Genomic DNA, 23,807 nt, shown 5'->3' with positions numbered 1-23,807 from the left:
GGAATCTGAAAAGAACAATTCACATATAAACCTGTATTGAAATATTTTTTAAAAAGTCTTTCGATAAAAAAAAAAATTCAGGTCCACAATTTGGTGTTCCATGTTCACCTCACAGCTGCAGTCTCCAGGTACTTTTTAAATGGCCTGTTGTGGACATTGAGGTAACACTAAATAACATTTTCAGTGTCTTTTCTTTGTCTTTCTAGGCTCAGACTACATAACTAAATTAAATGCAGCTGGCAAAGCATAATTAAAAGCACAACAAGACAAGAAGGGTTTAATTCTTTGATAAGATCTCTACAAACAGAAAAATATCTGTGCTTGGACAGATGCACTTATGCAAAGGTTGGGTTCATGTTGTCTTTAATATTACTACGTATACATAAGGTAGTGTCACAATGAATGATTCAGGTCAAGAAAACACTCAGTACTATCTGCAAGAGTCATCCTAGTCATAATATTTAGGATTTCTCTGTTGTATCTCAGAAAGGCTCTACACAGCAAGAAATAATCAGGTTTGTCTCTTGCGGTGTAGCTTATGGCACATGATGATAATTCAGTTTAAATTGAGTCCCCACTGGGGAGAGTCGAGCTCAAAGTTGGCGTTCCCTGTCCACCTTTCCTCAAAAAGTCACTAGTGTCAAAGAGTTTTGCCCCACAAAACCTACATAACGTTAATGACTCCTTCCCTCCCAGTACCGTACGGATATGCTCTGGGTGGACAGAGTTCTCTCTGACTTTTTTCCTCATGGGGACAAAATACAATATGACCACACTAGCAAGGTGTTCTACAAATTATTAAAACAGACTTTCTTCTCCTGTATAATGGGCGGAAAAATTATTTAATTTCTATATGTTTGGGAGGCACTAGGGAATATAGTGATGCATAGGCATCCTTCTGGAATTAAAACACCTGCTCACATGACTCTAACAGTTTTAACAAAAGGAACTAGAGACTTAACTTGAAGTAGAAAATGAACAGTTACTAAATGCTTATTAAGCCTATCCTTTATTTTGCAAACCAACAGATGCTGCAGTAAATTTTTGCATTCTGAAATATTTAAAGAACTTAAGAGTTGACTTCTCAGCCTTCCTGCACTGCCACAATGCTCCTACTGTACGCAGACTTACAAAAAACACTGTTTTCAACAGATGCTGTTTTGGCAGCCAGAAATAACCATCAAAAACAATGCAATAAGCAATAAAGAAATAAGAAGGCGGAACAGATGACAGTCATGACACTGTCCCATGCTACGTTAAATCCCCATCGGTGTGAAATCTTTGTGCTTGAAATAAATCTTCATGCTACATTTCTCAGTGCTTTAGGAAAAAAAAAACCAGAGTGGTTTATTATCAAAGGAAGGACCACTAGTAAGTGCACTACAGCAAGGCATACCGCATTGCAGGGAACATCAGTATCTGTTTTTGCTCTTGACGTGATTTTTATGCTCCGTATAATTCCCAGCCTGAGATTTCCCAGTGGAGATGCACTTTGCGTGTGTTCAGCCTTCTTACATCACTGCACAATGGCACTTCTGAGAGTGGATGTAGTTCCTGTACTCAGCAAGCTGCTTCAGGTACAAGTTGGAAGGCCACCTGTGCATCTCTACAAAATTGCGCTCCTCCACTAAACAGAGCAACAAAGGAATTAAATGTAGTATCCAAACATACAGCACAAGTGCACAGGCTGCAAAAAGTCTTTCAAAATAGGTTAAAAAAAGTTAGGGATATAAATACGACTAGAAAAGTAAAGATGAACACTCTCCATTTTGCCTAGAACTTGCCATAGTACAGACAGAAGAGTTACCACATGATGTTCCCTTGCTTTTAAGTTAGCAATAAAGAAGTTAATTAATAAAATAAATACAATAGTCATTACCAAGATCAGAGAGATTATCCTGAAGATGGATATTCTTCATCTGCAGAAAATAATTGTCCCCCTCTGCTCTGCCCTGGTGAGGCCCCATCTGCAGAACTGGGTCCAGTTCTGGGCTCCCCAGTTCAAGAAGGACAAGGAATCACTGGAGAGAGTCCAGGGAGGGACACAAAGATGCTGAGGGGTGTGGAGCATCTTTGTGATGAGGAGAGACTGAGAGAGCTGGGGCTGTTGGGCTGGAGAAGAGAAGCTGAGAGGGATCTGATCAATGGGATCGATATCTCAGGGTGGGTGTCAGAGGATGGACCAGACCCTGTTCAGTGGTGCCCAGCGCCAGGGTGAGGGGCAGCGGGCACAGACTGAAACATAGGAGGGTCCATCTGAACACGAGGAGAAACTTCTTTGCTGGGAGGTGCCAGAGCCTGGACCAGGCTGCCCAGAGCGGGTGTGGAGTCTCCTTCTCTGGAGACATTGAAACCCGCCTGGACCGACCTGTGTGATCTGCTCCGGTGACCCTGCGTTAGCAGGGCTGGGCTGGGGGATCTACAGAGGTCCTGCAGCCCAAACAGCCTGGGATGCTGGGATAACCAGGTGGGGTAATCAACTGTGAGCACTTTTCTATGCTGCAGCATATAAAGGAGGGTATTACAGTCCCTGTGCCAACAGTTTGTCGGAAGTTCATTGCAAAAAGAGAGGTAAGGAGAGCAATTAATAATTAAACAAGACTTTTGTCTTCTATTGCACATGTTTTTTCTCACTGATGAAACCAAGTAACAGAGTTTTTTGCTGTATCACTTAGAAGAAATCCCATTTGCCTTCGCAGAAATATGCATTTTCGTCACATTACCCCAGAATTTCCCAAGTCAGCCTGCAGCAGTGGTTGCCTGGTCCTTTCAGGGGCTCTGAACAAGCAGGACAGAGACCGAGGCAGAGCAGAGACCTGCAGCCTGGGGAGGCCTGAGGTCAGCGAAGTTGCAGGAACAAAGGGCAGCCGGCAGCACCTTCCCACTTGCCTTGTACAATAGGCAGGGCTGCTGCTGAAGATTTCAGCTGTCAGAAAGACACCGGAGAGGTGGTGCACCATGCTGAGTTGCTGTCCTGGATCCCTGAGGTGATCATAGCATCACAGAATCATTTCAGTTGGAAGAGATCCTCAGGATCATCGAGTCCAACCATAACCTGACCTAACACTAGCACTAACCCAGGTCCCTAAGAACCTTGTCTAAATGCCTTTTAAACCCCTCCAGGGATGGTGACTCCACCACTGCCCTGGGTAGCCTCTTCCAATGCCTAACAACCCTTTCTGGGAAGAAATTTTTCCTAATATCCAATCTAAACCTCCCCTGGCACAAGTGGGGCTATTTCTTCTTGTCCTGTCACTTGTTCCGTGGGAGCAGAGCCCGACCCCCCCTGGCTCCAAGCTCCTTTCAGGCAGTTCAGAGGTCAGAAGGTCTCCCCTCAGCTCCTGTTCTCCAGGCTGAACTCCCCAGGTCTCTCAGCCGCTCCCATCACACTTGTGCTCCAGACCCTCACCAGCTCCATTCTCTCCTCTGCACTCTCTCTAGTGCCTCAATGTCTTTCTGATGATGAGGGGCCCAGAACTGACCCCAGGATTCAAGGTTTGGCCTCACCAGTGCCGAGTACAGTGGTACAATCACTTCTCTAGTCCTGCTGGTCACACTATTCCTGGTACCAGCCAGGATGCTGGTGGCCTCTTGGCCACCTGGGCACACTCTGGCTCATGTTCAGCTGCTGTCACCAACACCCCCAGGTCCTTTTCCAGCCGCTCTTCCCCGAGCCTGCAGCGTTCATGGGGTTGTTGTGACCCAAGTGCAGCACCCGGCACTTGGCCTTGTTGAACCTCAGACAACTGGCCTCAGCCCATTGATCCAGCCAGGCCAGATCCCTCTGTATGGCCATCCCACCCCCCAGCAGATCAACACTCCCACCCAACCTGGTGTCATCTGCAGACTTACTGAGGGTGCACTCAATTCCCTCATCCAGATCATTGATAAAGAGATTAAGCAGAACTGGCCCCAATATTGAGCCCTGGGGACACCACTCGTGACCGGCTGTCAACTGGATTTGGTTCCATTCACCACAACTCTTTGGGCCTGACCCTCCATGTTGTGCCACGCAGTCTTGAGTAAGAAAGGCAGACTACCTGTAAATGGGTCTGGGAAGTATGATCCCATCATAATATGCCTGTGAGCATTTGTGCCCTGGCAAGCTGGATCAACATGGTTTCATCCCAACCATCTATATTTTCTTACACAGTTCTATTTCTTTCCTCTGTTTGTCTCAGTGCAACTGATGTAGCAGAGAATCTTGACCTCTCAGTGCAAGGGACTCAGAGGGAGGAGGAGGGCGAAGGGCAGGTTGCTGGCTGTGTGGACACCAAAACTCGAAGGATACCTATCCTCTAGTAGAGTGGTACCCTTGTCCTTTGAGTCAACATACAGGTGTTTACCAAAATGGCCAGCCTTGTATCAGCCACCCGCCAGAAACTTCAGAAATCTCACCTGACTGCTTTAGTACTGCCCTGCATCAGCCCTGGATGCTCCACGAATGGTGGAAGCATGGAAGGAAACTCCAGGTGATGACAGAGCAAAGGTCTGGGGTGGTCACACTGCAACAGTTCATCCCACAGCACCTGCTGATGAGTGCTGAGATATTATGCTTACCAGAAGCATCACTGCATAAGCTTCAAAACAGGCTCATATGCAGCCTGATAGCCATTGGGATAACTGTAGTGTGGAGACAGAAGTACCATTGCTATTACTTTCCACAGCAGTAAAAAACAACAACAAAAAGACAAATGCACCCCCTCATGCATTCAATAAGCTATATGGATAAACTGATATCCCACTGGGGAATGGAAAAATGGGTAAGTAGATCTGCCTAGATAAAGCCCTGCAGCAACCCTAAGCCAGAAGGGTCTCTGCGCTCTCCTGGCTCAACCAGGGGAAGCCAAAGGCAGCTTCTGTCTTCACGAAATGGAGAGAACAACCTGATTCCTGCAGCTTCAGGAGAACTACAGGGTGGTTGAGACCAAAGCCCTGTAGTGAGGGAGATCCCACAAAGTGTCACCCTGTCACCTGAACCAGCAGCAAGGCAAGCAAATCAAGTCCACTGTGGACCAGCACTGCTGATGAGTGACACAGGTGCCCTGTTCTCCCAAGTTTAATCCAGATCTGGCTATACAAAATGGACATTTCAGAAGATGTGCCGATGGGCAGCTGGAAGACAAATTTCAGGTCCAAACACAGCAGGGAGGACCTAGATCTCCTTCCTTTGCTCCTAACGATTACATAGTTGTCTGTCATCACACATATGTATACGAGCCTTGCAAATGTGGAAAGAAGACCTTTAATGTACTTTGGACCAAACAGAGCTTCGGATCACTGACAAGAAAAACCTCTTTCTGCAATACACTGGCCCCATACCAATGGTGTGAATATGAACCAAGGGTCGAAGTGATGCACATGTCAAGATCACCTTTGTCAGGGTGATGAAAATTCCAGGAAGCATTGAGCAAAAGTTTCTAGAGTTACATATCAGAAAACAAATATACAATTTGGGAAAGTAAATAGCAGCTCCCTCAGAGAACCTGGGTTTATCTATTTGAATGACATTAATTATTTGATTTTGTGAGATCTGCTGGAGAGTACTGTAAGAATCCTGTTTTCTTCAAAGAAAACCCCAGCCCTTAGGGAGAAGGTATTGGAAGTGACTCATTGATTCAAATGTACAAACTGAACAAAATTATATATATAAGGTGGAAGGGTCAGCGAGTGATGACCAAACTGCCCTAGTTGATTCAGTTATGGGAGGGAACCTGGTCATCAGCACAGGAACCAGAAAACAAGTGGATGCAGCTGCTGGTGATGCTGCTCCTGATGTGTCATGTGCTGGTCCCACACGAGGGTGGTCAACCATCCAGCTCAGACTCTGGGCTAGACTAGACTATATATCCTAAAGAAATCCCAATCATCTTCTCATGTAGAAGTAGTACTGTCCAGTACCTCGCTTCTGATCTAAGCAGAAAGTAAAAACATTTCTTGTTTTAAAAGTAATTGATAAATTACCTGAAAGATCTTGAAATTCAGGCTTTTGGCTGAAGATGAGGTAGTTAGTGGCAATAAAATGAAGAAGCCAAGTTGAAAGGCAATCAGAATTGTGAAACTGCAAGAAGAAAGGAGACACAAACACCACTTAATGCTGTCTTGTCTATAACACAACCACAGCTTGTATGTCAAAATATTTCAGATTTCCACTGTCAACATGGCAGTTTACTAAGTAAAGTTTTGACTATAGGAGATAATGAAGGAAAAGTTGTTGCTGGAAACATGTAAACAGATGGAGACCCAAGAATAAAAAGTAAAACTCCCTCTCCCAGAGGTGTGATCTAACCCCTGGGGCTTCTTTGGTCATGAATCTTCAAAATTTCTGTTTTCTGCAAGAAGCAGAGCTTCAGAAAAAAGAAGGCAAGGAGCGCAGCATGGTGGTTTTGTTGTCTCCTCTTTCTCCACAAAATGCTGTTCATTTAAGACAATATCCTGCCTGAGACTTGTAAACAGTTCAGTTTTTATTTTCCTCTTCTGTTTACACAGTATCTTTTTTTCAGCCTCTAATATTTTCTTTTCATGCTTTTTATGTATTTCACTTAATATTCTACCACGTTAGATCTCCTTTGCCACTTGCATATTGCATATTTTCTTTTTGACTAAAAGAGAAAGTAATGCCTCTTCATTTGCCTAAAACACACCTTTTCTAGCAAAAGCTGCAATTAAGCTGAATTACCGCAATATGTCCTTGATGAAGCCAATTACATAGATTATGGTATAAATGTAATAAAAGGCTGAAGAAGGCTTTAGTTTAGCCAGTCTTGTGCCATCAGATATCCCCAATCAGGATTGTATACCAATGCTTTGGAAGGGAAATTATTAAGATCTTAAAAATCTTAACAATTACATTTTAAGAACAAACAAATACCCCCACTAAAGTCAATATACATATTCTTGTTTGATGTGTTCAACACATACCTTAGCTTTTTTGAGCAAGCTGACAATACTGAGGCTTGTGGACGCCAGTTCCCTGCTCGGCATGCTCTGGAGCTGCGTGATGATGTAGAGCTCACAAATGTGCTGGAGTCTCATTACCTGGTACATCTCTGCACAGATCAAGAGAGACATGGCCTGGAGAATACTGGCTGAAAACCAAAAAAAGAATGTCACGTGTTTTACCTTTTTGACAAAATTATCAGAGCCACTTTTCACTGAGTTACCTTTTAAACGCCTAACATTGAACCCAAAATCAAACCACTGTTGATCATCTTCTTTTATTTTTCATTATTATAGTGATAAGTTTTCTACATCACTATCTTATTCCAGATAAACTATATAATTAACACAAAAAGAGCAGTTAGTACTTTTTAGAAGGTAAATGTAGTAAATTATTCTCAATATCCTGTATCTTAAAGATGCTAAGTCAAGTGCTGCTGGCCTATTTAAAGTGATGATTAATAAGAGGATTTAGCTTTCTAACTTCTCTTTCAAAAAAGAACCTCTGTGATACATGTACAAGAAAATATACAGGGTGTTTCAAAAAGATGGACCAAATTTCAAAGATACAGTGGGGATTTCAAATTGGGTCCATCTTCTTGAGACGCCCTATAGTAAAAAGGCCCAAAAGAAAATGGAGCTACCATATTAAAAAAAAAAAATGGTATGGCGGTTACATATTCAAACTGATAGACAAGGAAATGTTAGACTAAAAAGAGAAACAGATGGAAAACCAAAGAATAATGTAGAATTATTTGAAAATAAAACCAAAAGCAAAAATATTTATCACAACATCATTCATTACATCCCAGGAAAATTAGCTGTATTGAAATCCTATTTCTTATTTACTATGTAGATTTTCATTAAAAAAGACAAAGGTTAAGACACAAAGAATACTCTAGTTCATTTTTTATTGACAAGTACTCCATTTGACACACTTTCCCTGGTTTTACATAGAAATAAGATATCCATGAGTGTAAACAAGGTATTCTTCCAATTTAACCTTGTTTATGTTAAACTTATCAAAATATATGCTAAAAAAATGACATTTTAAAATAAGACCCAGAATTAAGATTAAAAAGCAGAATTATTGTGATGTAGAAAGAAAATTACAAATATTGTGATGGACCAGAAATAAAATTTCAAAGTTTGAGTCTTGCTCTGAAAGCACAAAACAAATACAGCGTTTTATTGGTGGCTTTTGTTCTGCCTGCAGTTGATTTTACTTCAATAAGGCTGATTTATTTTTTTATTGCGCAGTATGAACAAGTTGTCTCTCTTGAGATATTATACCTTAAAATATTGGCATTTTTCAATGAAATAAGTGCCACTACATTACTTTCTATTAATGACTCACTGCAGAAAAATAAGTGACAGATATACGTGTGTTTTTAAATTTTCTTACCTGGGCAGCAGGAGTCGGTATAAAGATACTCGAGAAAGGAGAGGAAAGTGTCTTTGGAAACACCATACACTGGAACCAGAATGCTGTTTGCTTCTAGATAATTTCCATTAAACATAGCAGCCATGACCTCGCAGCGAGCCACCAGAACTGCTCTGTGCGCTGGTACCGTGGCGCCTGCAGGGCACAAAATTTGTGATCATTTTATATGCACAGAAACATCTTGATTTTAAAGCTGGTATTTTCTTAGGAGGCCTTTGCTTCACTGAAGTCAATTAAAGTGTTTAAAATTAACAATATTGAGCAGATAACTAATAACACACTCAGTTTATACCAGTCAAGATATTTACATTTGCCTAGTAGCCACCAGCAAACAAAAAGAAATACCAAATTTATTATGACAACCTGCTCCCAACACCAGGTGCTCCAAATAGGGGAAAATTTTGTCAGTCAGAAAGTAGTCTTTCAACTAGTAAAAAATCTGACACCACTGTCATTACACCATTTTACATTAACTGAACCTCTGTCCCGCTGCATAAATATGCAGTGCTGTGAATTATTATTCAAATGAGTAATTTGTGTTCATCAGTAATCCCGTTGGTAATGAATGTGTGTTCCAGAAGTCAGACTTTCACAGAACTGCAAAAGCAGAGAAGGGCAAATTATCCCAGATGAAATTCCACTAAACCATTAAGTATGTATGAATTTAACCAGATTAAGTGTTCTGTCTAAATGAATTTCCTGATGGTTACCTTGCAAAAATAATGCTGATCAATCTTTCTATTATAATAAAAATTATAATAAACGGATCAACTGATATGCAAGATAAATATACTATAAATACTTATACAGAAGTTACTACCTTAATTTGCTCCTTAATGACAACCCTGCCACCTACCTAATTCCTAGAAGACATATGACACCTTTTCATTTTTGTTCTATTTCTGTTCACCTGTGTTTATACTTGCAAATTATCTAAGCTTCATACAAAATTGATGTATTTCTATATAGAGAGGACACAACAATAGTATTATATATTTACTCACATAACATGAGCAATAGACAGTGCAGATGCGATGTAAGGTGAAGGTGCAGTTTTACATGCAATTGAATATTTACCTACTAGTTAGGTCACATTATGAGTCTTTACACAGATATAATGGGCTCCCATTTTCAACATCTCCCAAGTGCTTTTGTGAGCTAGAAAGCTCAAAGCAACCCCCAATATTCAAGGAATTAGCTGAAGACTTAAAAACGTATTTGCCTGATCAAGATTAAAGCCTCCAGTGTCTCTCAGTAATGATTTAATTTTAATCCAATTATTGTGGCCAATGAATTTGAGAAAAAGGCTTGGAAGATTTATCAAGCACTAGGAAAACAAGCTCACATTTTAGTAGTGAATAAGCATACTTTAAAAAAAATACTTGTCAACCCATTCATTCAGCAGTAATTTTTTTTTCTGTAAAATATATAGTGGTGGTATGGTTTCATCAGCTTCCCACAAAGTCTCTCTGAGCAGTGGGACAGAGATGAATTGTTCATGTAATTAAACTCAGCATCAGTATTTTGTTCTCATTTTCAAATATCTTTTGGGGTTTTTTTCTGCATATTGAACAGAACACCTAGAAAGAATCTGCTTGTCTTCATGTACTTATGTTTGAGGGATTAATGCTTCATATTTGTCCCTGAGATTTAAAGCTGAAAATAATTGTCTAATCCTAAAAGACTATTGCTGCATGAAGTGTGGGCGTGAACAAAATGAGAAAATCGTAAGCATTTAAAAACCATCTCATACTTATTCTCACAAAAGCATGTGACACTTTTACTCCCCTGTATCTTTATTTTTAAGGGTGAGCACATTTAATTTCCAGAAAAACAAGACAAAACAAAATGGCTGTGACACTGCAGCATATTGCTGCACCCAAGCATATTCTTTGCAGACAAAAAGGGAACAAAAGATGGTTTCATTGCCTATGTCTCTGCTGAGGAGCACTTGGCATCTTTGTGAGCGGATCTTTGTAACGCCACCACCAACTTCTTAGAATCACAGGATTCTTTTGATTGGAAAAGACCTTTAAGATCATTGAGTCCAACTGTTAACCCAACACTGCCCAGTCCACCTCTACCCCACATCCCTGAGAACCTCATCTCCGCCTGTCCAACCCCTCCAGGGATGGTGACTCCACCACTGCCCTGGGCAGCCTGTTCCAATGCCCAACAGCCCTTTGGGGAAGAAATTGTTCCCCAGATCCAACCTCAACCTCCCCTGGCGCAACTTGAGGCCGTTTCCTCTGGTCCTGGCGCTTGTTCCTTGGGAGCAGAGCCCGACCCCCCTGGCTCCAAGCTCCTTTCAGGCAGTTCAGAGATCAGAAGGTCTCCCCTCAGCTCCTGTTCTCCAGGCTGAACCCCCCAGGTCCCTCAGCCGCTCCCATCACACTTGTGCTCCAGCCCCTTCCCCAGCTCCATTCCCTTCTCTCAACTCGCTCCAGCACCTCAAGGCCTTTCTTGGTGTGAGGGGCCCAAAACTGACCCCAGGATTCGAGGTTTGGCCTCCCCAGTGCCCAGTGCAGGGAGAATTTTAAACTTAACAGACTGTTCCAGGCAAGTCAGCATGGAAATCCATCCCCTGCTCCAACCCCATCTTTTTAGTCCTGGCCACAAAGAGGACTAGATGATAATTACCATCATCTCAACATTCTTTTAAAAATTGTTATTAACAACAAAAAAAGCCCGCCAATAACAAGTGTAGACGTGGCCACCAGAGTCCATGCATCTCCGAGGTTTGATAAAGCCCTTGGGTACATCCTGGTGTTTGTGCAGTTGGGAAGGTGAGGGAGATAAATAAGTTTTAAAATAAAATCACCATCCTCTGTGATGCAATCCCTGGTTTAGACTGTCTACCTTGGTGCTGTGCCATTGCAGGAGCCTTTCCTGCAGAACACCCCTCGTTCTGCTGAACCTGTGAGGGCTGCATGTGGATCAGAGAGGCACAAAGTCTACCCTGACAGGCAGAGGACATTCATATGGGCTCAGCCCTGATAAACTAGCTTGAGAGTGGACACCGCTGTAAAGCACCTGTAGGGACAAGCATTAGCTCTAGGCAAAAACTGCTTTTCACAATGATAGCTAAGTGTATACATGGCCTTAGTTTTGATGCAACAGAAAATATGGTCATCTCCATTTCCCCCTCTTCTGCAGACAGGACATAACCTGGAGGAGGAGTGGTGTCCACGTGAACAGGAGCAGCAGTACCATACCTTGTATTTTGAAGATGACGTCAGCTAGGACAGGTGTATTAAAGAACAGCCTCAGAGAAGTATTGTACAGCCGCTTTATCTGGTGAGATCTGCAGTCCTTTACAGTGTTCAGCTGCAAAACAAATTATTAATAAAACACTGCCATGGATAGTTGCCCACAGAAGATTACAAAACATCATTTATGTAGGGAAACTAAACAGCAGCCTTTCGCTCTCTGCTTTGTGTTCTTCTGCTAATGCTTCTCAGCCATGCCTCTTGTATGTGCAATACTGTGCAGTTATTTTTATCATTTATTTTGCTTTTTCTCACAGCACAGCAGCTCCAAGGCATCTTTGTCTCCTACACTCACATCCCAGCTCTCGCCTTGGTACCCTCTGGGCTGTGACAAAAATCCCCCACCCAGCATCTCTGGGCAGCTTTATCTGCATCACAAATTTTCTGGTCTCCAAGGTTTTTCATACCTGCTCTGTTTGCATCAAAAGCTGCAGAAATGCAAGGTCTGAGAGCTCTGTGGGGAAGACTGATGGGACGCAAGTCCATCCCCGGTACGATGCTGCACACTTATGCAAGGCAGGCAAAAGCTATGTATTTTTTTTGTATTGTCCTGACATTGCCTCCACAGAGGCAGTGGGAGCTCACAGGCTGAAACATAGAATTCTCTCCCAACAATCTGGGCGTGCTCATGTCAAGGCCCTGCAAACCCCAGGACTTCCAGTTAGTTTTTCAGCTTTGTTTTTCTTACTTTAAAAATGGAATCTAAACTACCAAAAGGAACACTGCCAGAATTATAGCGCTAAATTGCGATGAGTGAAATTCAGGTGAGATTGAATTGACGGTTAAAATTGTGTCTAATTTATATAATTAATTTTTATCAAGAAAAACACAATTTATATTTAGTCCCCATGTCTTCAAAGAAATACTTTTAAATATGAAATAAAAGTATCTCAAAGGCATAACAAAACTGCAGAAGAAACAACAGCTCATGCTTATTTTCTTAAAAGTTTTCAGGACTTTCCAAGTCCAACCCTATGAATGTTTTAGCTCTGGACACTTAGGACTAGCAAGCCTACAGCTGAGCAACCAGAAGCTTAAAACAGCTGAGAAACATTTTGATTTTCGTATTATCTCAAGACAGTCCAAGTTAATTTCTCATTTAAATTGACAGAAATACTTTTTGCAAGTTCTATAGTACCAGGGAATGTATGAGCTCTATCAGCAAATGGCTGTTAAAATTAATTCTGTATTGTAACTTTTTACTAAGGTAATAAAGTGACACAGATTACATTTTACTGTGAAGTCATCTGCTGAATTAAATACATCGAGCTATAGACAGATTTCCACACCACGGCACTTACAAGAGGAATCAACTCTCCTGAACTACTGCAGAAAAGTAACTTTTGGCACATACTCAGGAAAGCAAGGCTTTCCTGGGCAGCTTCTATGAGATGAGAATTAGGAGCACATAATCATGTTGTTAGACAATGTGTTAGACAAGTTGTGAATATGAGTAATACTTCTAGGACAACCACTTGCATGTTTGTTACCAAATGCATTAATTCTGCACATCAGATCAGCATCTCTGTGTTTCTATTTTTCTCTTGCCTGTGAACAACCCACTGTTAAAGTAACAAGAGCTGGGTAAACCAGAGTTTAAATCAGACTGACAAGGAAATCTTGTCTGCAAAACAATTTCCCAAAAACTGAAGTAACTAATACTAACAGTTACCCCAACAGAGTTAGATGTACCTTCCCTGGAGTTTTCAGGATGCATTTAACTTTCTCAAGCACTTGTTCAGTTTCTTCTGGATCCTTCAACTTCTTTTTTATATCCTCTTCCAGCTGTTCCCACTGGAAAGCACCTGTCACAAGATCAGGAAAAGCTGGGTTGCAAATCAACAAGGCACGGGTCTTAGCAGGCAGAGAAAAAAAAAATATATCGATGGAAAACAGATCCTGCAGAAACTATATTTTTTGCACATACTCAGACAGACCTTTTTGCTTAGGAAGGGCAAAATACAATTCTTGCACAATAAAACTTCACTGGTACTTTTACAAGGATCCAATCAAGTACAGAGAGATCAGAGCATCTCCCTTGCTTTCAAAACAGATTTCTGGATTTGTCCCAGTTCGATCACTACATATTGCAGGTACAGGTAGACGTTCAGAAAAAATTCCTGAATGTGTCAATATTTGTGGAAGTTATTCAGCTTCTGCTCATATTGCTGGTTGGATTGCTTTGCAGGTGTCTGAACCAGAAGAGCTTCATGCACAGTTAGAGTCTGAATGGTGGTATCCAAAAAAACCAGCAAGTTTGCAGTGCAATTTCTTTATTTCTTGTTTTTAGAGTCAAAACCATGATACACTTTTAGGACCCTCCCTAGCTTTCTTGGAACAACTGAAAGTGTTGGTTGACATTAAAATAAACATAATTTATCCTTATACATTTTGCTGGAGCAAGTCTCAAAGACACCATGGGGGCTTTTTTGTACCTTTCAGCTCTGATCCCCAGGGCTGTGCAGCAAGGAAGAGTCAGAGAGAGAAAAAGCTCAGGGTAAAACACAAGCCAGCCCAGTCCTGAAAGCTGCAGAAAAGACTAAAACGGCACATACAGCATTCGGCGTCTTTAGGGTTGTCAGCTCCTATGCGTACTATAGGGATGGTGTCTATAACCCCATGGACATAACGTCATGGTCCTGAAAGGCTGAAAAAGATGACACCGCCTTGTGACCTGATCTCTTCTCAGCCTGTGCATTAAACATCTTTGAAAGACATCACCACCTCTCAAAGGTGCCAAACAGTGCAATGACCTTCGCCAATGATGTTCGGGTCGGGAGCTGTGACATACAGCAGAGTTTCATCTACAACTATGCAAAGTTTCGCACCTCTTTGGTTGACATAAACAAAAGTAAAATTAATACAAAGAAGGCAGCAGACGCACTTATCTTTTACCTGCTGAAATTCCAGGTTTAATTCTCTATTCATGATGCAAATAAATTTTTAAAATATTAAAAAATCAACCCATTCACATTGAAAAACTTCTGCATCTGTTCTTTATATTTGACACTGGTTTGGAAAGAACTGAAAGGGAATTTTTCAATTACAAACTCCAATCGAAAGCTGAAAGAGTCTCCCTTCTGTCTTCATAAGTCAGTGTCCGCATCTCAGCTACTGAGGCAGGAATCAGTCTACAGAGATTGACTAAGCTTCTTTATGGATGCAGCTCTAACAATCTAATAATATAATTATTTGGACTTTAAAAAATTATAGTTAAAACCAGAATGCACCATTAAAAAACTGTCCGTTTCAATAAATATATGTATATATTCTCAGGTACTGACAGCTTGCAAAATATTTAATAATGAACAAGTGACCATCAGGTACTTCCAGAAAAAAAAAAATCCCTTTCACCTGAGGATTCCTAAGCAACATTTAGGTAGAAAAGCATCAGTGTCATTTTAACAGATAACTGGGATTAGGCAGGCGAGGTCACTGCCTGTACTGAATTGGCAGCAAAACACACGCAGTGTGTCAGAGCCCTCTGCAACCCAACCAGTTACCACTGTTTTCAGCAGAACCATACGCAGAAATCACTTCAGTTTTCTTAAGTAACCGTTCACTCTCATCAGTGTGTTTAGAACATACAACAATTTAAAATAATTTAAAAGCCCACGATCTGCAGCTGTCACAAATTCCAGATGTTTTTGGCAAAGCTTTCAAATAGTATTGATGTTTGCTTACGGGCTTAATTCAGTAAAATATTGCACTTAATTTATGTTAATTAGATCTGGAATGACAACTAATTTAATTTTTATTTAATCTACATGAAGGAATTTTTTCATATAGACATTGTTTACCCCTCTGCTCCGCTCTGGTGAGACCCCCCTGCAGTGCTGGTCCAGCTCTGGGTCCTCAGCACAGGACACACATGGACCTGCTGGAGAGGGGCCAGAGGAGCCACAGGAATGATCCGAGGCTGGAACAGCTCTGCTGGGAGGACAGCCTGAGAGAGCTGGGGTGTTCAGCTGGAGAAGAGAAGCCCCGGGGAGACCTTAGTGTGGCCTTTCAGTGCTTAAAAGGGGCCCATGAGAAAGATGGGGGCAGACTTTTGAGCAGGGCCTGTTGTGACAGGACAAGAGCGATGGTTTTAAACTAAAGGAGGGAGATTCAGGCTGAACATGAGGGAGAAATTGTTGTCCCTGAGGGTGGTGAGAGCCTGTCCCAGGTTGGCCAGAGAGGTGGTGGATGAACCATCCCTGGAGACATCCCAGGCCAGGCTGGACGGGGCTCTGAGCAACCTGAGCTGGTGAAGATGTCCCTGCTCATGGCAGGGGTGGCCCTGGGGGAGCTGGGGAGGGCCCTTCAGCACAAACTTCTGTGATTTTATGATCATAATCACAAGGTTAAAATAAATGTAGCAACATGTCAGAATATCATCTCCCAACAGCAAAGACGTGTTCTTTAGGTTGATGCGCATACTCCTCCATGAGGCATCAACTGTAGGAGAAACAAGCAGCTGGAACCATTCCTGGGCTTACCTGAGTAAATGAAGTGAAGGATGTCCGGCAGACAAGAGCAGAAGACAGAGTCCTTCACCACAACCCTCACCGGTGGGACACACGGTGGGACACCACGGGGGGACGGGGGGAAGGCGGCCCCAACGTCCACCGCGAAGAGGCTCCGCGCCGTCCGCACGATGGAGGCGTCAGGGATGTCAGCCGGGCTCTTCACCTCGAACAGCAGCATGAAGAGGGGGCTGACGGAGCAGAGGATGATCTTGTGAGCCTCCACCACCATGCTCAGGTCTTCGGAGTAGAACGCTACGTCCGCGCACTGGCAGCAGCAGAGCAGGTTGTGCAGGTCCGCGTCATAGTGCGAGGCTTCGCCCTTTAAGATTGGCATTTTTTCTGTGAAAGAGAACGAGTCAGGCTGTAGAGCTGAAGACAGTATTAACCAAAACACAACTCTGTTCCCAGAGACCTGATCAAGTGAAAAAGAATTTTCGAAAGAAGTGTTCAACAAGAAAATTTCTTGAATGACATTTGAATATGTTTAGTAAAATACTGTAAAAATGGAAATACTAAGTCTAGCAGTATAAGAAAAAAAAAGAAATACTCAGGTCAGTGAAAAATGTCCATCCTTTTATAAAACCTCTTCATGCATTTACGTTTGAAAGAAACCTTGCCTGTGAATCCCAAACCTAAGGGATCTGAATGAATTTATAGTATGTGTGAAAAGAGACAAATACATATTTAGAGGTAACTAATTGTCAGTAATTATTTCACTGAATGTATGTATCAGACACTCAGAAATCATATGCAGGAAATCAGATGCTGGGGCATACATCTCTCTCTTGTTTTATTTGCAGAAAGCAAAAATATTACTCGATGACATTGTAGAACAATAAAGCATGATGTAATGACTTATAATTTGTGTGCAAAGCTTTATGTTAATCCACCATTGCATCATTTCATCAAGCACATCAGAAAACCACTTCAAATATATTTGTCTAAAATAAATTACGAGTTACATATTGCTACACAATTCTCTCCAAATTAATTAAGCCATCACTAAAAGATGACATAACTAGAGCAATATAACCAGAATAGCTGATGACAGATAGCAGAGCTCATAGTAATGATTACAAAATGTTAATTGAGCAAAGAACACAACACACGTGACAAACGATACCAGAGACCAGACATCAGCGAGCACCTGGCTGTTCAAGCTGCGGTGGTTGAACTCGATGACACTTCTGCGTCTTTTTCCTTCTCTTCATTTTTTCAGATGACTTCTGGTTCAAACTTTGGATCATAAAATATTCCAGCTAAAACACGAAATGTATTTTTGAAAAATCCTGCTTATTTAAGAACAACCTAGACATCAGACTGAGGAGAACAAGTGGGTGCTGTACATGGGACTGAGGTTATTGCCTCTATGAACATCATCCAGGAGAGTCCCAGCACCTCTCCACCAGGAGCAGGTATCAAATGTAGTTGGAATTAGCACAATTTTAAAGGCTATTTTTTCCAGTGATGGTGGTTAATTGTATTTAATCTTCCCACAAATGACATGTACACAGATATTCAATTTACTGCCTTCCATAGATGCTAATTACAGAGAAGAATGAGACTTGATAGATAACGCTCAGGTGCAAGTGATGGAAGTGACAGAACCATATATGAGCTCTTCAGCTTGCAACAAACCACCAACATGCAAAGCTACTGTGTCCTCTGAAAAAATTCCATTACAGGGTGGTCTTTGTGGGCAAGGTTTGTTTCACAGTCTGCAAGTATCATCACCACAATAAAAAAGTACCTGAAGGGAAATGATCCCTTTTACAAGAATGAAGAGGCACAAAGGGCGGTTCAGTTCGAGTTAATGCGTGTCTTAAATGCTTTCAGCACCTTAGGTATTACTGTAGCACATATAGTGCTTTCTAAAAACTAGAAAAATACTCTGACTGGACCAGAGGTTGAGTGAATTCCTCAATTTTAATTGGGAATGAAAGGATCCAATAAAAACTAACTGCTGTGCCAGATATTCCAATTTACCATCAAATCCCATGGAAATAGACTGTACTTACACACCAGGGACAACAGCATAGACTATGTGAAATTACTGTGCTGAAATAACTGCATTTTTTTGTTCAAGCCCAAACGCCATTGTGAAAGAAACCAAAATGTCCAAAAAAAGGCCGGACTTAAAACACCTCACAACTGCAAATGAAATATCAGCGTGAAATTATTTTGTAGAGAAGATCAATCTGAAAATTTGTGTTCTGAAACTGCTCAGTGGGCTTCCCAGCCTTCAGGAGAGCAGAAAAACAACAAGTTTATTAGAGGTAGGACATTTTAACAAGCTTCTCAGCTTCTACCTTGTCCAGTGTTGCTGCAGCTGACCCTAGGATCTGCTCAGGATTGCAAAACTGTGTCAGGACTGCAAACTGAGCAACCACAAGGATATACTAAAAAAAAAAAATGCAATTCAGCAAATTTACCTGTCTTACTTTACAAGTAGAAAAGCTGTTAGAGTTTGAGCAGCTACAATTAAAAATGTCAGAACATTATGGAATAATTTGGCTTGGAAGGGACCTGTGGAGGTCACCCACCCAGGGCAGCTGCTCAAAACAAGATGCGTCTTCAAAGTGGGATGGTGTTGTCCAGAGCCTCATCCAGTTGAGTTTTGGTTATCCCATCCCAGCAAGATAAAAGGACAGGAATAGGGGCAGGAAATTCTTGCACTGTGTGCTGTGGCTTTTCTAAAACTTCCTAGAATGTAGTTAAAACCAGAGGAAGTTTGGTACTACATATTCAGCTGGAATCACAGGATGGTTTGTGTTGCAGGGCCCTCCCCAGCTCCCCCAGTGCCACCCCTGCCATGAGCAGGGACATCTTCACCAGCTCAGGTTGCTCAGAGCCCCGTCCAGCCTGGCCTGGGATGTCTCCAGGGATGGTTCGTCCACCACCTCTCTGGCCAACCTGGATCACTCTCATGGGGAAGAATTTCTGCCTAATATCTAAGCTAAACCTGGCACCAGTGGGAACTCACCCTCGGTGGGAAGGCTCATGATCTGCCTCTGCTCTCCAAAGCTTTGACATCAGTCATGCACCTCCCATGTGTCCCACCCTGCTCTCAACCCAGGGGTTTCTCACTCACCACTCCTCCAAAATACTTCTGTATGTAGAAGTCATTAAGTGTGTGCAGTTCGAGGTAAGTGGCTCCCAGTTCCTTGGCCAGCTGCACTCCCTCGGAGGTGGTGACACAGCTCCTCCTGTCTGAAGTGCACAGGGGGCAGGTGCAAGTCACTCCTGGGGCAAAAAGTGACACAAAAAAGCCATTTTTGTGAAATAATCCAGAACATTTGTCTTCCTAAATAACTATAAATACGTATTATTTAGGGGGAAAAAAAAAAAAAGAAGAACCAAAAAAACCCAAAAAACCCCCCAAAACCCCCAAACAAAAACAAAGAAAAAACCACCAAAAAACAAACAAAAAACCCCCTCCCAAAACAACAACAAAAACCCAAAAAACCCAAAACAACAACAAAGACCAAAACCAAAAACGACAACCAACCAACCAAAACAAAACAAAAAACCAAAACCAAACAAAAATGGAAATGGAAATGTATTTTTATAGTAAGAAATCTATAATTAATGCAAAAAACCCCCAAACTTATGTTTCATTAGCATTAATTTCCATTCAGTTTTGCTAAGGCAGAAAAGTCAAGCAGCACTTCCAGAAGCCAGGTTTGGCTTAGGGCCTGGGTATCCTTGTATGTACAGGTGTTGAACCAGTCTGCAGGTGTTATCATTCCTTAATGTTTCCCTTAAACTTGTTTAATTGTTGTGGCCTGTCCGTGCAGGAACCAAGCACAGCAATGGAAGGGAAAAATTTCCACTGCAGTCCTGGCTATTACCGGCATGTATGTACCGCAGAATATAATTTCATTATACATATTTAATATATATATAATTTTTAAAGCCAAAATAGGTGGTTTTGGAAATTATGCCAGTTAACTGATCAAAATCTGTCAGCCAGGCTCAAGTTTGCCTAAAGCCAGTAAGAACTAAAGCCAGGGATGAGCTTGCAAATGTGCTGCGCACGCTCTACATTAATCTTCTCTGCTCAGACCTATGGATAACATACAACAGCACACCTTTTTAAAAATCCTTTTCAGCAACACCACCTGCTACTACAGAAGATTTATATCTTAGTAACTTGTATGAGTAAACGGTTGTGTTCTCATGTGCCTCCTAGAAACAAAAGGGCTTTGTGTGTGCACAGCAGTCTGCTCCAGCGGGTCCCAAAGAGAAAATGCGACTGGAGAGCCTGAGTTATCCCACAGTCACATTATTTAGGGAGGAAGACAGGAAAAAAAAGAAGAAAAAAAAAAGTAAAATAAAAAAATTACAGTGGTCAAGTTGTCCATATTGGTGGTATTGTGTGCTAAAACAAAAAGTGCAAGAAAATGTGTTAAGAAACACAAGCATGAGTTCAGTGAGATCTTACCTTTAGAAAGGCAGATGTATTACCTTTGTATAAATTAGAGTACAAAAATGTTTTATCATCATCAGTGAATTAATAAAGGGAAGAAAAATAAATATTTAATTGTTACAGAGTTCTTTAACAGTCCTTTCTCAGTCCTTAAGCAAAAAGCTATATAAGTAGGCTCTGGCAAAACTGAGCATTACATCCACATAAGATACACTTCACATAACTTCATATTTCTTCATACATTATAAAATACATGTCTCCATCTACATCCACCATATCCCTTACTCATAGCAGGAGGGATGCTCAGAAACATTTGTTTTAGTCAAACTTGTAAAGTAAAAGACAGAACTGACAGGTGCAATTTTGCATTCATTGCTTTAGGAAAAAAAGGAAAAAAAAAAAATCAGACCCTACAACTAAAAAGACCATATGAAAATCAACAAAAACACAATGCAAAACGTTTGGAAATAGAGAATAAAGTTCATACGTTTGTTCTATTGGTATCTCTGGTGTTCTTTCTGAATGTTATTTGCCTGTTGTTAACAGACAGAAGTTACTGATGTCTAGCCAAGCCGTGTGTTCTCTCCAGCATGGACATCCTCAGCTGCTGGACACCATGCAAGTCCACATGGTCCTTCCACAGCCAAGTGGCTTTGATTTTCATACCGATTAGACAGCAACAACACAACTTTGTGCTAGCTAAATATTCTGCGTAAAATCAGTTTGCATCGATCTCATAGCAGACGACCGATCATCCTGGATGTGGTGATGTGCGAACACGTAGTCTATACCATAGCCATACCATATCTATACCACAGTGATGCTGCTGTGATGCGGCAGCACGTGGCACCTTGTAGTACCACCCTTGTAGTATGTCCATTAATCCAAGAATGTCCTACAGAATTTCAAGGCTTTTCCCATCCCCTCTCCAGTGGTTACAAGCTGATGGACCCAGTCTCATACACTGGAGATATTATATACCTGAGACACGACTAGAGAGAGTTTATAACCATAGGGTTCAACTCATAAACCCAAATGTGTACTGCTTAGTCCAAAGCATTAGATTTAATCCCAGCATGTGATGGCTTCAGTACTCAAAATGAGCCTATGAGAAGGATGGGAGCAGACTTTTTAGAGAGGCCTGTTGTGACAGGACAAGGGACAATGGTTTTAAATGAAAGGAGGGAGATTCAGGCCGGACATGAGGGAGAAATTGTTGGCCCTGAGGGTGGTGAGAGCCTGTCCCAGGTTGGCCAGAGAGGTGGTGGATGAACCATCCCTGGAGACATCCCAGGCCAGGCTGGAGCAACGTGAGCTGGTGAAGATGTCCCTGCTTGTGGCAGTTGGGTTGAAGGTCCCTTCCAACCCAAACTATTTTATGATTCTATGATTCATTCATCGCCAGGGTTAATTAAGCATAATGTTCTTGCCAATACACCAGTTTACAGAACCATAACACATACATGGATTACTGTCATCCTGGCAGACTGTTTCTGTCAACAACTTGGAAGAACAATCAGCTTCTATTGAAGTTGCATCTCTAACTTCCAATTGATATTTTAACTGTTACTGCAGGAGACTGGATACATACCATTTTTTCTGGCACCAATAGCAGAAATTATTACTGGGACTGAAGAGTGGTTTAATGCTTTTTTTATCATTGGGATATAACTCTCCTTGAGTTCTTGAAATGAAGTTTTGTCATTGACAGAGTATTTAATCACAATAATATCAGCTCCTCCAGTGAGACTGCGAGAGGTGTACCAGTCACTGTCAAATATATCCTAAACAGAAAAAACACAAATCAATAATTTCCTGCCTATAAAGGAAAAGGTGAACTATTCAACAGCCTTAATGCAAAACCTTACAGAAGTATTTTTAACTGATAGCTTAATCTCTTATTTGAAGACATGAAACAAAGACCAGAATTCATGCTTTGTAATTTCCTTGTTTGGAGAACAAATTGTCCATTATAATAAACAGTAAATCTCTTTTATGAGTTCAGGAATTCTTCAGGAAGAATAAAAAAAATAGGGTTTATCTAGGAATATACTTTGCAGGAAGAAACTTTACTGGTTTAATTACTTAACTTCCAAAAATTTGTTAAGGAAATAAAAGCAGCTTCAGTGGTAAGGATTTGCAGCGATTCATATAAGCCTACTATTTATCACAACATTTTAGCAAAGGGGTTACACAGAACTATGCCATGTACCTATGAACCTTTAAATCCAAGTTTCATCAGTTGGGTATGATTATTATCTGCTTCACAAGAGCTTCCACGTAGCTTTAACAAGTGTTAATGTCTTCAGGATAAAGACTTCAATCACATAACTAAACTTTCTTTTTTGACTTCATATTCAGTTTCTCATTGATCTGTGCTTTAAGTGTAATACACTGGAAAATTATCTTGTATCCTGTTAACTTACAACTGTGCTGCAACTACATTTAATATACAGTTATTACTTGTACTTTTGTCACGAGAACTGTAATTTTACAGTTTCTGCTTTACCTAAACACAGCTCATAACCACCAATGAAATCCATAGCTTTGCACATACTCTGCATTGGAAATTCATGATGGAAATCTGGAACTGGTCCAGAGAACTGAAAAATCAACTCAAGAATCTAAAATACCATGATGACCTCCTGGAACGGAGAGACCTTATTGTGGTCCTTCGATATTTAAAGAGGGCTTGTAAGAAAGATGCAGAGACACTTTTTAGGAGGGCAGTGACTGGAAGTGATAAAAAGGACCTGAAGTTTGGCTTGGAGATGGTCAATGTGATTTTTGAAGAACAGGTCGCAGAAATAAGAGCATTACAGATGGGAACCAGAGAAACATATAAAATATTATTAGTATCAAAAAGTGACTTGCATTGTCTATATAATTACTTTTGGTCACTTCAGAAGAGTAATTGTTTGAAATCTGTGGTGAACTAGCGACAATGTTCTTAAGTACAAGAGGTTGCATGAACTTGATGGAAATGCATCGGTTGGCAAATATTTGCGTAGACTGTCAGTGCACATAGTACCCAATTTAGGTCTTGTCTTTACAAAGAAATAATTCAGAAAATAAACCTGAAGTACAATATGTATTCCCATAAATTTCTTCAGTAGATGTTCTGTAATAGTAAACCCACGGAAAACTGTTACAACAAATTACCAAGAATAGCTATCCAGTGATTCGCCATGTTCACAAGAGCTTTAAGGGCACTG

The 23,807-nt window shown here is 41.2% G+C and overlaps 1 protein-coding gene across 1 annotated transcript in view; it reads right to left on the bottom strand.

The window, feature by feature from the left end:
• Window positions 1–202: 202 nt before the first annotated feature.
• RHOBTB3 (Rho related BTB domain containing 3) overlaps window positions 203–23,807 on the bottom strand; it is a 35,713-nt gene continuing 12,108 nt past the window's right edge. Inside the window, exons 6-15 of the mRNA XM_065656971.1 lie at window positions 22,184–22,376; window positions 19,255–19,406; window positions 17,311–17,422; window positions 16,134–16,502; window positions 13,345–13,457; window positions 11,599–11,710; window positions 8,345–8,518; window positions 6,922–7,088; window positions 5,965–6,061; window positions 203–1,627 (exon numbers count right to left, since the gene is read on the bottom strand). Of these exons, the coding sequence (XP_065513043.1) occupies window positions 1,512–1,627; window positions 5,965–6,061; window positions 6,922–7,088; window positions 8,345–8,518; window positions 11,599–11,710; window positions 13,345–13,457; window positions 16,134–16,502; window positions 17,311–17,422; window positions 19,255–19,406; window positions 22,184–22,376 (1,605 nt within the window). The 3' untranslated portion in view covers window positions 203–1,511. The remainder of the gene's footprint in view (window positions 1,628–5,964; window positions 6,062–6,921; window positions 7,089–8,344; window positions 8,519–11,598; window positions 11,711–13,344; window positions 13,458–16,133; window positions 16,503–17,310; window positions 17,423–19,254; window positions 19,407–22,183; window positions 22,377–23,807) is intronic.

Source organism: Caloenas nicobarica, chromosome Z (genome assembly GCF_036013445.1).
Source record: "Caloenas nicobarica isolate bCalNic1 chromosome Z, bCalNic1.hap1, whole genome shotgun sequence".
Classification (NCBI taxonomy): Eukaryota; Metazoa; Chordata; class Aves; order Columbiformes; family Columbidae; genus Caloenas; species Caloenas nicobarica.
The sequence above is the reverse complement of the archived record's forward strand: the minus strand, read 5'-3'. Positions and strand labels throughout refer to the sequence as shown.